At 44.6% G+C, this 15,310-nt stretch overlaps 1 protein-coding gene across 4 annotated transcripts in view; it reads right to left on the bottom strand.

The window, feature by feature from the left end:
* Positions 1 to 15,310, bottom strand: part of Ranbp16 (Ran-binding protein 16) — a 109,943-nt gene that overhangs the window by 19,742 nt on the left and 74,891 nt on the right. For 2 of the 4 annotated variants that reach the window (XM_065431467.1, XM_065431468.1), the window contains exons 15-19: positions 9,968 to 10,056; positions 7,967 to 8,157; positions 7,836 to 7,890; positions 7,144 to 7,211; positions 6,969 to 7,060 (exon numbers count right to left, since the gene is read on the bottom strand). In XM_065431467.1, coding sequence (XP_065287539.1) covers positions 6,969 to 7,060; positions 7,144 to 7,211; positions 7,836 to 7,890; positions 7,967 to 8,157; positions 9,968 to 10,056 — 495 coding nt within the window. Of the gene's footprint in view, positions 1 to 6,968; positions 7,061 to 7,143; positions 7,295 to 7,736; positions 7,891 to 7,966; positions 8,158 to 9,967; positions 10,057 to 15,310 lie in introns of those variants that run through there. The other 2 variants (XM_065431470.1, XM_065431471.1) reach the window with 2 other exon arrangements.

Raw genomic sequence — 15,310 nt, 5'->3', positions numbered from 1 at the left:
TACAGGGACAGTCGTGGAAATGTCTGCAGCGTTCGCATGGACGGATGTGGCTAGCTGGTCAGCCAACACGTTTCCTTCAATCTTGCGGTGCCCCGGCACCCAGCATACTACGATATGCTGCCTGGACGCATAGGTGGTGCATAATGCTGAATAGAGAGATACAATTATAGGATTTTGATATTTCTTCACAGTTTTCAATGCGTTTACGACACTCAAAGAGTCTGTATATATAACTGCCTTTGGGATATTCAATTCTTTAATGTGTTTAACGGCAGCCAATATGGCATAGGCCTCTGCTGTAAAGATACTTGTGCTCGTGTGCAGAACACTGGTATCCGAAAAGGATGGACCGACTGCTGCGTAAGATACGCCAGAATTACACTTTGATGCATCTGTAAAGAATTCAGGACAGGAGTATTTGTGTTGTAATTCCAGGAAGTACATTCGTATATGCGCAAGAGGAGCGCGCTTTGTAACAGTTATGAAGGATGTATCACACTCTATTGGTTGCCACTGCCACGGTGGGGGCCGTATAGCAGGGGACATAAGGTGGTATTCAAGCAGGGGAAAACTTGTTTCTTCAGCGATGTCTCTGACACGCAGTGAGAAAGGCTTTGCCACTGTGGGCCGGTTGTGAAAAAGTTGACAACTGGACAAATCGTTTATGGTGTAATACGCGGGGTGCTGACTGTTTCCATTTACTCTAAGAAAATACATGAAAGACGAGTATGTTCTCTGTAGTTGAAGTGACCATTCATCTGATTCAACGTACAGACTTTCCACTGGGCTTGTTCTAAAGGCACCTGTGGACAGGCGAATTCCTAAGTGGTGGACAGGGTCTAGCATCTTTAGAGCAGTTGGAGTAGCCGACTGGTAGACTATGGCTCCCTAGTCTAGTCGTGTGCGTATGAGGCTTTTATACAAGTTCATGAGACATTTTCTATCACTGCCCCAGGTTGTGCGTGAGAGCACCTTTAAGATATTCATTGTTTTCATACATTTGATTTTAAGATACTTTATGTGCGGTACAAAGGTTAATTTCGCGTCTAAAATTATGCCTAAAAATTTATGTTCCTTGTTTACAGGCAGACGCTCACCATGCAACAGAATTTCAGGATCAGCGTGCAGGCCTCTTTTTCTCGAGAAAACGACACGTGCTTTTTTGTGGGTTCAGTCTGAACCCGTTCTCGTCAGCCCATTTGGAGACCTTATTAAGGCCAAGCTGGACCTGTCGCTCACAGATTGCAAGAGAACTTGATTGGAATCCTATCTGCACATCGTCAACATATGTTGAATAGAAGATGTTACGTGGTATGTGTAGACGAAGAGAATTCATTTTTACTATGAAGAGCGTGCAGCTGCGCACACCACCCTGTGGCACTCCTGTTTCCTGTACAAATTTCCGTGACAGAACATTGCCCACTCGAACACGGAATGTGCGATTAGACAGATAGCTTTCAATAACACTAAACATATTGCTGTGTATACCTAACTGTGAGAAGTCTCTCAATATCCCAAACCGCCACGCAGTATCATAAGCTTTCTCCATATCTAAGAATACTGATAAAAAAAACTGCTTATGAACAAAAGCTACACGGATACGTGCCTCGATACGTATGAGATGGTCACTGGTGGATCGACCCTCGCGAAACCCGCACTGGTATGGGTCGAGGAATTTATTTGATTCGAGGATATGTAGTAGGCGACAGTTAATCATTTTTTCGAATACTTTGCAGAGGCAACTTGTTAGCGCTATAGGTCGGTAACTTGATACAGAGGAAGGATCCTTCCCGTGCTTCAGAATTGGAATTACAATAGCCTCCTTCCAAACAGAGGGGATCTCGCCGGAAGACCATATAACGTTGTATAGGTAAAGGAGGGTTTTCTGCGTTTTGGATGGTAGTTGTTTTAACATCTCATATATTACGCGGTCTGAACCTGGGGCGGATGTATTACAACAGTTTAGTGCTGCCTGCAGTTCTGCTATACAAAATGGATCGCTGTACGCCGCACTTTTAGCAGATTTTCTTTCTAATCTTTGCTGTTCTATTTGTGTTTTGTATTTTAGGAATGTTTCGGAGTAGTGTAAAGAGCTCGATATGTATTCAAAATGTGCACCGAGAAAGTTGGCTTGGTCTTCAAGGCTTTCTCCGCGGCTATTAACTAGAGGTAAAAAATACGTTTGGTGCCCATTAACTTTCTTCACTCTATTCCAGACTTTTCTCTCATCTGTATACGAGTTAATGCTTGATATAAACTTTGCCCAGCTCTCTCGTCTTGCTTGTCGGCGCGTTCTCCTTGCCTGGGATTTAACACGCTTAAAGTTTTCCAAGTTTTCTGCTGTTGGCGAATCGCGAAGCAGCGCCCACGCTTTGTTCTGCTTCCTCCGTGCTTGCCTACATGCATCGTTCCACCAGGGAACACGCCGCTTGGAACCCATGCCGCTCGCTTGAGTAATACATTTACAGGCGGCATCCAGTATAAAAGCTGTAAAATATGCAACAGCATCATCTATGGTTATACCAGACATCTCAGTCCAAGTCATGCGTGTAAAAGTTCGGTACCGTTCCCAATCAGCTGTGTCAATCTTCCACTGAGGGACCTGCAGGGGAAGTTGATCTTGTTTCGGCGTAGTTAGGATTATTGGGAAGTGGTCACTCCCATATGGGTTGTTAAGCACATTCCATTTAAAATATGGTAAAAGCGTCGGCAATAAAATGCTAAGATCTATGGCAGAGTATGACTTGTTGGCTAGGTTAAAATATGTGGGCTCCTTCGTGTTCAAGAGACATGTTCCGGGGGAAAAAAGCACCTGTTCAATGATGCAACCTCGCGCATCACAGCGTGAATTGCCCCACAAACTACTGTGTGCATTAAAATCACCGAGAATCATATAGGGCTCCGGGAGCTCATCTATTAATGATTCTAAGTCGCGTCTGTGAAGCTGATAATGTGGTGGTATGTACAAAGAGCAGATGGTAATGAGTTTATTTAAAAGTACGGCTCGAACGGCCACGGCCTCAAGGGCCGTTTGGAGCCTCAAATGCTGACACACTACACTTCTATCAGCAATGATAGCTACACCGCCAGATGATGCAACAGCATCCTCGCGGTCTTTCCGGAAAGTCATGTATTGTCGGAGGAAGTTAGTGTGCTTGGAAGTCAGGTGGGTTTCTTGCACACACAGCACTTTAGGTTTAAACTTACAGAGAATTTCTTGGATGTCTTGTAGGTTTCTTAATAATCCTCTGATATTCCATTGTATGATGTCATCCATGTTGAAAAAGAAGGTTGTGCTGTGTGTCTCAAGAGAGAGGAGAATGACATTACTTTACAGGGCCTTTGTTAGGCCCTGTAATTGGTGTTTTGTCCTTTTTGGAGGGGTCAAGAGAACCTCGCCGCTCCTTCGGCGCTACTTGCGCCGTTTGGCTTGGACTGGTGTCCATAGCCTCTTGCGAGGCACGGGACACCCGCTCCAGAGAGCGATGTGTGCGTCGCGTAGACTTCGTCTCAAGCGACGGAGTCTTCGTCCCCACGGGGCCGTAGGTCAACAGGACCCCTGTGGCCTCTGCGGTGCCCTGGCTGCTGCCGGAGCTTGAAGGGGCAGCTGGTGTGGACACTTTGAGAGATGGCAGGGCAGCGTTCGCTGCTCCCACCATAGGGGCGGGTGGCGTTAGCCTCGGCACGCTAAGCGTGGTCCGGGCTGCCGCCAGAGGCCGTTGTGGTGCCGCCCCCCGTTGCACCACTTAAGCGAAAGATGTTTTCAGCGAAAATAACGAAGAGACCCTTTGTCTTGCTTCACGGAATGTGATGTTCTCCTTAAATTTTACTGTAATTATTTCTTTTTCTTTCTTCCAGGCTGGACAAGCTCTGGAGTACGCAGGGTGACTGCCGTCGCAGTTCACACAATGCACCTCATTATTGCAGTCGTCAGCAGAGTGACCGGTTGCGCCGCACTTTGCGCACATAAGCTGTACTCGGCAGCTCTGGGATGCGTGACCAAATCTCTGACATTTGAAGCAACGTCGCGGGTTAGGAATGTAGGGTCGAACATGTAGTCTTACATAGCCGGTTTCAAGAGTCTCGGGTAAAGTAGTTGAGCTGAAAGTGAGTATTAAATGCTTTGTTGGGATTTCATTGTCATTCCGTCTGATTTTGATGCACTGCACATAGATTACGCCTTGGTCCTTCCATCCATCCAGGAGTTCTTCTTCATTCAGTGTCATTAGGTCTTCATCTGAAACTAAGCCTTTGACTGTGTTCATAGTTCGATGTGCGCTGACAGAAACAGGGATGTTACCAAAGGCTACGAGGTGTGCAAGTCTGTTGTATTGTTCCTTGTCCTTTAGTTCGAGGAGCAAATCCACACTTGCCATCTTTGTTACTTTGTAACCAGCTCCAATGGTCTCTTTTAGGCACTTGGCGACAAGAAATGGTGAGATTACTCTAGCTTTAGTAGATAATTGTTCACAGTGAAGTACGTGGAATTTCGGGAAAGTTTCTTTGTTTTTGGGAATAAATAGCGAGGTTGCGTCGATGCATACCCTTTTCGAGGCACGATCGGGTGAAAACGGGTTCGAGGATCCCATGGGAAAAAGTAAGTTGTTCGGCAACGGCGTCTGCCACCCACCACGGAGCCCAACAAGGGGACGTGGCAGAACATGTAACCAAGTCTGCACAGCGCCAGCAGTATGCCGTTACTATAACCCAATATGGTATACCCAAGGTAGGACAGCCACACCAGGTTAACCCTTGCCGCCAGGAAAATTTGAAGTGAATGGAAAAGATGAGAGGACAGGAAAGATTAAAAGTAGAAGAAAAAGGCGAAGATGAGGGTAGAGAGAGACAGGAAAAGGCGACTGCCGATTTCCCCCGGGTGGGTCAGTCCAGGGGTGCCGTCTACATGAAGCAGAGGCCAAAGAGGCGTGTTGCCTCCGCCGGGGGGCCTTAAAGGTCCGAACACCCGGCATCGGCTCAACCCCCAGGATCCCCCTTTCCCCGGACACGGCTAAGCCGCGCACGGCTACACGCGGGAGGGTCCAACCCTCGTGTGCTCGGGTACGTGGTGTCGCAACACACCAAACGCCTGCTGACGCAGACGCCCCTGCGGGGAAATGAGGCAATGATAATAAAGACTTGTGCACACTATTCCCCCAAGTGTTGTGCAATTCTTATTACAAAGACAATATTGCTACACGCGTGTGGTATTTGATTGATTGAACGAAGCGCCTGGGCGCCATCACTTGAGAAAAGAAGACGAAGAACGAACTGGGCTCACGCTGTGAATCTAACTGGTCAGCACTGCAACCACTATTGTAAATATATACTGTAGATAGTTGCTTGTCTTACTGACTCGTCCTTCGCGTAACATTGTGGTGTATCAAACATGCTACAGGAACACACAGAGTACACAGCTGCTCTGTGTGGCCCATCACAACTGTCAACCTACTCGGTGCAGGATGTTGGATGTAAAAACTTGTTAGTAATGAGATTTCTATGTGTCTTAATAAACAAATAACATGCATTCTGTCAAATTTTGGACTGCATGAACAACAAGCAGACTGCTTCAATAGCGATTCCAATTTTAAATTTGAAAAACATACAACCGATGCCCTTTGTATGCTACATGCACCATCTGCTAAAATACTATTGTAAAGCCCTTTGCAACTGATTTCACAACACTTCTACAAATGCATGAGCCACTCTCCACTCATTGCTGAAAATAAGTTTGTTCATGGTGACACTTTTTATCTGTACTGATGGTACGAAAACATTTTCTGATGACTGATAAAAATAACTGCCTTTTATAAGTATGTGCACAAGAACAACATCACTGCTGTATGGAGCACACAAACAAGACAATAAGGCAAATATGACTAGGCAGTAAAATGTGTAGTGTAAGGTCACATAAACCAGGTTGTCACTTATGTTCAGCACTCAAGGAAACCTAGACATGAAAGAGACACAGGGCATGTGCTGTCCAAATTTCCTTGAGTACAAAGGCAAAAATGAGTCATTTACAACTACCTGCTTTCATAGTAGCTGTGCAAGCACTTTACACACAAGAAGACAACTTAAACAATGATTGATTACGAAATTTCACCTAAGTAATTCGCATCTAAATCTAAAGGGCACTGAAGAAATTTCTTTTGTCAGGGAGATGGCCTTTAGGTTTTGTGACTGCTCCTGGCAGGTATTCAAAATAAATTAAAACAGAGCAATTTAAATAAGAAAAAAAAAACACTACAGCAACAAACGTGTATAGAAAGACCACAACGCTGCTACTTATCGCATCAGTAGTGACATTAGAACAGGTACAGAGTGAGAACAGACGTGCCAGTAGTGACATTGCAAGACGATGTGTCCAACTACAATGAATTCTAAACTCTGCATCACATCACAAGCTACAAAAATGTTTATGCTAGCAGATAAACTCAACACAGACACTTATGGCAATAGCAGTCCTGCACACACCGTTTGAAGATAGTCTCACACATTGCTGGCACCAACAGTGCTTCTCCCTCCTATGAGGCCATAGCAAACAAGCATAGTCTGGCAAATAGAAAACACCTGCCTGATGGCATAGATGGGGAGCGCAGACATCAATCTCTAAAATTTTCCGCTGAAAATCTATACAATCCTCAGTCGAGAAAATGGCGGACATGACCAAAAAGCTCAGGACAATATACAATACAAAATTAGTATTAATACATACACCTAAATAGTCACCAAAAATGCCCATTAAAAAGAATAAAAATGTGTGTTAGAATTCCTCTAACACTGCAGCCCAAATATTTCACGAAGGAACATTGCACACAGTGCACGTACATAAGTGGAGTGGCAAAAGATGAAGGACAAGATAAAACAGTAACAGATGACAATTCCATAATAGAGAAAAGGAATTATGATAGCAGTATGAGACATCCACAGCTGCATGAAACTGATTTGGAGTGTGTTATTCTGCTCACCAATAAGTCTGACTGAGGAATTGAAAGCAGCAGTTTAACAAAGATCCCCAAGGCATCATCCAATGCAGAATCTCCATACAGGGAAAAAACACCTGAAATGTGTACAGACACAACAAAACTTCAGTTTACATACAGTTGAAAAAAATTTTGCCAAACACAAACTCACAGTGCTTACCTAAATTTACATAACCTCCACACAGCGCACTCTTCAGCATACTAAAGCAGATGGCTATGCCCTTCAATCTGAATAGCACATCAGGAAAATCTTTGCTTTAGCAGGGTTTCCTCTGATGATTTGCAAGTGCAAATCTGCAACAAGCACCAGGCTTTAAAAAACAAAAAAAAGAGTAAGATAGCATTTAATCCATCAGGATAAGTTAAAGCAAACCGAACTCGGTCTCTTTACAGCAACATCTTAGAGCACTGCTACCTAAAACAACCTCACACTTTTTTTTTTCTCTCACAATAAAATATTTTGCATTTACAAAATAAAGCTGCTTAAAAAAAAAAAAGAAAGCCAGTTGTTATGAATGTGAGGCATCGAAACTTACACAAACTAATTAGTACTGTCCAAAGCCATACTTGAGCAGACGCCATGCTTCACTTGGTCACCAGGAGCCTACCAACAAGCTCAGCTTGCTAAGTTTTAAACTGCTGAGTAGTAGTCTAACCACTTAAGAGCCATTAATTGATCAAAAGCCAAATAAAGCTAAATTGTCTCAACACAGATTCACATTAGCAGTGTGGAGCAGAGGTGCCATCACTTACCTAAAACATGCAAAAAGTAGATCCATAAAAGGGATAAAACAATCTTGAACGATTCGGGGGATTAAAAAAAAAACACGAACACACACACACAAAGGATACTTCAGCTTGTACACTTGGTCCTTTGGAATTTGACCCAGTGTCAGGATGCACGTGCCTGAATAAGCAAATTGATGATTTAATATCATAAAAAAATTATAAGATGAAAAAAGCACTTGAGAACTTAAACTTACCATATAAAACCATCGTTCGAGATGTTTCACGAAATAACAAAATGCCATTGGGTGAGGAAACATCAAAGTGAAGACGTTGGGATCGATTCTGTACAAGTTCTGCCACAAGTTTCAGCACTGGTGTGCTCACACTTGGATCATGGTACCACAGCTCCAACGCCCGGTGCAGAATTGGGAAATATGCTGGATAGCTGTGCACACTGTCAAGGATATTGTTGCACCTTTGGCAGGATTAAGACAAGGGTATGTAGAGATAAAAATGCTGACAAGTGCCATCACAAGTCTACAGCATATTCAACAGACTACTGCTTCCATCTCTCTTGAGGTTGTGCGGTAAAACTGCCACATTCACATTGTGTAAATTTGGCAGTGTTTATTTGTTAAATTTAACAAATAAACATGCATGTTCTTCTAGGAGCAACATGACAGGGAACATCCATTGTGCACTTCAAAGGCAATGGCATCTTCAAATCTGTACTGAGCATAAGTGTTTCATAAGACAAAGCATCTGGTGGGAAAACTACCTGGTACTGCGGAGATGGGTTTGCACGAGCCTTACCCTACGAGTGAGGGCCAGGAAAATCTCCGCAAATCCACTCCTGTGAAGGTGGTTAGTCAGTGAAGCTGGTTGGTCAGTGCAGCTGGTTTGTCAATGAAGCTGTAGATATGTTGCACCTAATGTAGGGCAACTTGTCGAATATTGATCACATGATGTGCGCCCATTAAACGCACGGCTCTTCAAAGTGATATATGACACAAACACATGTCTCAATGCAGTTCACAAAACCTTTATTTTATTTAATACTTTGAAATTACTGCTATAATTGCTTTGTGGTCACTGTGATATACACAGATGTTTTCCTTCTTATTTGAAAAATGTTTTTGGCCAAAGTTAAATAGATGCATGACTCGTGCACGGTGGTTAGTTATTGGATTGTTGAAGTAACCGAGGCCAAAGCCTTCCACAAAGTGGGTGAACCACTGCTTTGATTCTGGTTTTGAGATGTCTACGTTAAAGTCTCCGACAAGCACTGGCAAGGGATTGGCAGCAACGTACGTTGATCAATGCGGAAGTGTGCATGCCTCATCAATCATGCGGTTTGACAGGCGTTTTTATTTGTGCGTTTCATATTGAAACGAAAGCTGTGCTGTATGTTTGCTTCATGCCTCTGCCTTACGGGGGGGGGGGGGGGGGGGGTATGAGCCATTGCTCCTGGCCCTGCACTGCTGCCAAGTTCGGCCCACTGGGCTTTCTGTCCACATGACAGATGCAAAAAAATCCAGAGATCCTAGCCATAGACAGTTTCGCTATAAAATAGCATGATGCTCCTCGACTCCACAGTGCACAAAAGAAGCTAGGGCAGGGTTCATGAACTCTCCAAAGTGGTGCAGAGAGGGCCCATGAGCCCAATCACCACCAAATTAAGGTTTATTCACACAATATGCACCACAGTGCAACACCAGTGGCTTGTGGGCAAAGGCTCACTACAAGACCAAATTGAGTACACACTGCCAGTGCGCTAGGCCAATCAGATAGCAACCCATTGAGCAAGAGAAGTCGAAGGTCCTACTTAACTAACATAGTAGGCCTGTAGTGAGGAAGCACTCAGCAGTTCAGAGCTTGGGTAGAGGCTCCCTAGGGACGATTACGGGGAGGCCAATCAGTGCACGTTCTGGTGACGTGTGCTCATGCATGGGACTTGACTCCTGGTGAGAGCCCTGTTTGAGTGGGAAAGTAGCTCTGGTGCGTTAGCCATGTCTGTTATGTTGCCACCATGGCACTGGTTTACATAAATTGAGCTTGGCAAAAGGCCATCATCAGGTGCAAGCTGGGGACGAGGCCTGGGAGGGCCCCTCAATAAACATTCACATCTCAGCTTCAAATCCACAAGTCATGAGGAATCACAGCTTGGAAACAAATTCAGTGTTCCCTCTCACACTATATATCAATATATCAATATATATGGTATATATCAATATATGCCTAAACGGAAAGGATACATCCATTCAAACAGCATCATGTAGCTGGTTTTTGTATTGAAGGCAAACACCAGGCCACGTAGATCACGAGCCAGTCCAATCAACATTTTCTGAAAGAAATCAATTGAAGTCTTTGGTTGGCAACTGTCCCCAAAAATAAAGGAAAGCATAAATACTTCACACTATGATGGACAAAACAAGGTAACGGATCGCACTGTCCAAAGCATTATGAGTGTTACAGTTAAAGCTCAATATGGGTCTGTAAATTCGACAATTTGCTTTCTTTTATATAAAAATTTCGTTGTATTGAAATTCGACCTTTTATGCAAATAAGTACAGTCACCGATGGATTTTTCTTACATGGAAGGGGCTACAACACTTTCCAAACTAGCGGGCAATAGGAAAAAAAATTAATTTGAATGAGAAAAAAATTTATTTTATTAAATAGAGAGTCGGCGAAGAAAAACAATTTTATGCAGCGTAGACAATACTTTCACATCAGTGGTACGAAGCGAAGCCAGCCATGCTTTTGCCTCCACACTGCCCCCACGGCTGATAGCGTCACCCACAGTGGGACAATGCTATCGTGAAAAGCGCTAGCAGCAGAGAGTGACTGCCTTTGTCTGACTCTTGCTTCACTACACCTATGAAACTCAAGATAGTGCAAAACCTACAGTACTAAAAGTCTCGGAAAGCAGCATACATGATGACCTGCCATCTTGACAAGCCCACTCTTTGCACAGGCAGCAGATTACCTCTAAAACAGGGCGCATGGGCTGAATATGCATTCATCTGCACTGACAGCTCGCCAAAATGCCCCCACCCCCCATCTTTTCTTACGCGCTCAATCGCACTAATGCAAGCTCGCTCTGCTCCTCCCTTTAGCCTTGCTCATGCAGGAAGACAGCGCTATCAAACCCCCCTTCTTCTTGGCTCATCCTCGTACACTTTCACTCGCACCCAAAGTACACAGCACGCAGGGCGCGAGAGCATCTTTTCGCACTTGAACTTCTTATCAAACATGACGCCACTCCGCTTGGGCAGCCGCTCAGAGCATGCGATTTGAGAGGTGCCTCCACAAGCAGCTGTTTGTAATTCAACCAGTTGATCAACTGCGTCCACAGCAGTTTATTAATGTCTTGGTATTCCTCCGCGTCAGCAATGAAATTTCGTTATATTGAAATTGTACATAAACATACTTCCTTATATTGAGGTTCTAAATACATGTTGTTTAATGGACAAGTTATAAAAGGTTAATTACTTCGTTATACTATAGAAAATTTTGTTAAATTGAAGTTCACTATATTGAGGCTTAACTGTATTGAAAAGCTATTGTTCATGAAAAGTCAAATCTGAAAGCTGACCAGCATTTTGTACAGGAGAAAAAAGTAGAACCCGTACAGGAGAAAAAAGTAGAACCCACATGTCCCACTATAAACCTAAACCATTTTCATCAAGGAAGGCATTACATGGCGTCACTGTCCACTTCTATCTGCTCATGGCTGCCTGTAGAGTAACAATAAGCAGTCTGTGTACGCTAACTTGTACATGTTCTTAATGTTTTCGTTACGTTTACCCTTCGTATCAACATCCCAGTAACACAACAGTTCTCTGAAAACATATGCTTCTTAAAAAGCCTCAAAGGTTATGTGCATTTCTTGCTCTAGATGAATAAGACGGTGCTTTCGGCAGTGTGTAGCACGTCGCCTCGGCGAAAGCATACGAATAGGAAACCATTACCAAAAACACGAAAACCGACCATGAAAACAGTCTTACTGTTGTGCCATCAGCAGTCCAAAATGCAATCTAGTGTTGGCTAATGAACTGTGCTCAATTCATGCTGCAAAACACGAAACGGCAGAGAGAAGACGTGTGCAGTAGTTGGCTGCAGAATTTGTGGGTGGCATTTTTAGGAATAGAATGGACATGTGTGGCCAAGTTCACGGACTGCTGCTACATAAGGACTGGACTGCCTGTGTTTTCGGCCCATAGCAATGCATGGCTTTTTTCGAAAATAAAAGAATTGACTCATCTGCCAGCCTTGTATTGCTACCCTCCAAAGAAAGGACTTCAGTCCTGGAACATTGCCAAAGTGAGTACTGCTCGTTACACAGTGATAAAGGGAGTAGCACCGCTTCCTGGCATAGTAAGTTTTAAGGACATTATCTACACATATTCACCCCGACTCAGATGCAAAGTCACGCCTACTCTATCATCAACATATAAGGCATAAGTGAATGAATGCACTCTTGGAATCAAGGCACCAAAGCATGGGCGACGATGACTACAATTACACCAACAACACACAAATATTCAAGGCTGAACATTTTGCAACGATCCGCAGAGTAAGCGAGTGACTAGCATAATACATCATTGCTACAAGCTATTACAAAGTATACATCTACGTTTCAAGCCCTTGTACGCATAGCAAAAACAAATCTATCGCAAATGAGCAACCTGCAAGTAATTAGGTAGAAAAACAATCAGATGGTGACCACACCGAGAAACATTACAGAGTCAGAAACATGACAAGCCGCTGCTTCAAGGTGTTTGCCAAATAATGAAAGAGAAAAACACACTGATCCTGTTTTAATTCATGAGCTGAACATTTAGACTGCTTGGAATACATTTCTAGCCCAGCTTCTAGTATGAGTACATGCTGCTCACACAGTTTGGACATGGCGTAATGAATTCCGAAAGCGCTTACATGTCCTCTGAAGCAATGGCCAAAGCTTTGCGTCATCCATCCAGTTACCGTCTACGGCCGAAACAGCGCGGAGCGACACTGGGGCGCCATACACAACCATTGCAAATATGGAGGCAACAGAGGCAGCTGAGGCAAGCAACAGATCCATCAGCATGTGATCAAACATGGCGGTGCCCATGGGATCATCGAGAAAAGGCCTATATAATGCTGTGATGTGTGAATGAAATGAATGAATGTGAGGCGTTTATTGGCGCAAGGGCTAGGTATGGCCAAAGAGCGTTATGCTCGTGGTAATGAGTTTGCAGTGTAGTTATGAGTTCTATGAAGTTGATGTGACGTGGCTGTAAAGGGGCCTTAAAAATAGTCGCTCTAAAGTCCGTAAAATCTATGTGTAATAAGATCATGGCGATGACAAATGACGTGTACTATGAGCATTAAGATACATTGCGAAAGAATGATACAATATACAAAATATGTCAGATGCTATAATTGGCTAGAGCACAATTGCCTCGGTAGAGCTCTTGAAACACAAGGGCCTGGAGGCACGTGCTATATAAACCAATTATCACAGCCATTATCCACAACCATTATCACAACCAATCACAGCTATATAAACCAATTATAAGTCCATTAAATTCATATCCTCTTTCCAGAGGATGCGCTACGAATTTAATGGACTTATAACATGTAGGATAACTACCTTAAAAAAATTGGAGGACGCTTAAGCTTCGCCTTCAAGAGTGGGACGCGACAGCGTTCCCGTCGACCCGCCAAGGGGTGTAAGACAATGCGCTATGGCACAGCGATCACTTACGATGCGCCCCGCATCGGACTTAGCGACCACCTATCACGCGGTGAGCGTCGAGCAACGCTGCGTTCGGCGCGGCAACGAAACGTGCGCCTGAGCGAACGAAACGAACCAAAGAACTCGGTGTCTCGGAGGGGAAACGATCTACGCCAGCCAAACGTCGTGATCGGCACGGGCAGAGAGATAGATCGTAATCTAAACCGGGAGCACGGCGAAGCGTCGTCAGGGGAGAGGGAGTCCCGCGACGCGCCTGGCAGCGGTCCCAATGCGCGCGCGGCGCGCCTCCTGTCGGGGCAGCGCCGTACATTGAGAGGAGGGGGTCTTCTGTGTTTGCCGCAAGATGGCTCTGCGTGTGCGGAAAGCGCAGAAGAAATGCAGCGGAAACGCACTTCGCAACTCGTGTAATTGTGACTTCTGTACGCTACATGTTCATAATTACGGATATACACCGCAGTATAACTTTCCACGGCTCGTTTCGAAGGCAACACCGCATTCACTAGAGGCGCGTTTGCAGCACTTGGAAGCATCGAGCTCGTGGCTGAGTGGTAGCGTCTCCGTCTCACACTCCGGAGACCCTGGTTCGATTCCCACCGGGCCAATCTTGGAAGTTGCTTTTTATTTATGAAGCGCCTGCCGTGATTTATCGCTCACGGTCAACGCCGCAAACGCCGACGCCGACGACACCGGTTTTTCTGCGACACGAGCTCCTTAACGCTATCGCGTTAAAAACCGAGGACTGCTTTGGTGTTAAAGAGGAGTTCTTGACCAAGAAACATAACCGGCTGATGAGGGACACCATAACGGTATGCAAAAGGCAAATGTTTCTTTCTCTCAGGTTTGGCCTCCTGACACTCCAGGAGGACGTGAAGGACGATCAGCCACTCAACACATCTACCACAAGTTGGAGGTTCATTTCCAGTAACTAGAAAATTATGAGTGCCAAATGTGTGTCCTATTCTGAGCCGACAGAATAGGACATCTGCTCGCCATGATTTTGTTGTGGAAGGCCAATAACCTAAATATGGCATTATCACACACAGCTTATTATCTGTTTCTGCGTCCCACATGCGTTGCCGCCAATGGTTTCGAAATTTCTTTCGTAAGAAAGGCTTGAGATCTGTGACAGGGACCACAGCAGTAGGATTAAAAGCATGCGATGCAATTGACGTGGCCATCTCGTCCGCCAGAATGTTACCCTTGATGCCCCTATGGCCAGGCACCCAGCATATAATGATATGCTGATTAGGTAGATAAGCTCTACACAGGCAGGAATTGAGTGCAGTAAGTACTCGATTTTTCTGCTTACAGAGTGACATCAAGGCCTTCATGACGCTTAGGGAGTCTGTATATATAACTCCTTTTTGGAGTTTTGATTTCCTTGTATGCTTTACAGCCGACAATAGTGCGTAGGCCTCGGCCATAAAGATACTTGTTTCCGGATTTAGTACATCGGATTCCGAGAACGATGGATCGACGGCTGCATAGGACACCCTGGCATGTGACTTGGAAGCATCTGTGTAGAACTCAGTGCACGAGTGCTTGTACTGAAGTTCTAGGAATTGCATTCGGATTCTAGGAAATGCATCCGCCATTTTTGTTTTGGTGTCCCACACTGACAGCGGCAGCCGCCTGCTTGATGACCCGTTGTCATCCCGCAGCAAGTGCGGGATGAAAAAAGAAAATGTTTTTTTTCCTGGGAAATTTAACCCGTGTAATGATCGCACTCCTGAATTTGCGTCAATTTTTTTGACAAGAAAGTGCAATCATTATGCGAGTAGATACAGTAGATGGTGTACAGGATCTAGCATCTTTAGCATGCTTGGGGCAGCAGAGTTATATACGACGGCAC

This window comes from Dermacentor albipictus, chromosome 1 (assembly GCF_038994185.2).
Source record: "Dermacentor albipictus isolate Rhodes 1998 colony chromosome 1, USDA_Dalb.pri_finalv2, whole genome shotgun sequence".
NCBI classification, from domain to species: domain Eukaryota; kingdom Metazoa; phylum Arthropoda; class Arachnida; order Ixodida; family Ixodidae; genus Dermacentor; species Dermacentor albipictus.
The sequence above is the reverse complement of the archived record's forward strand: the minus strand, read 5'-3'. Positions and strand labels throughout refer to the sequence as shown.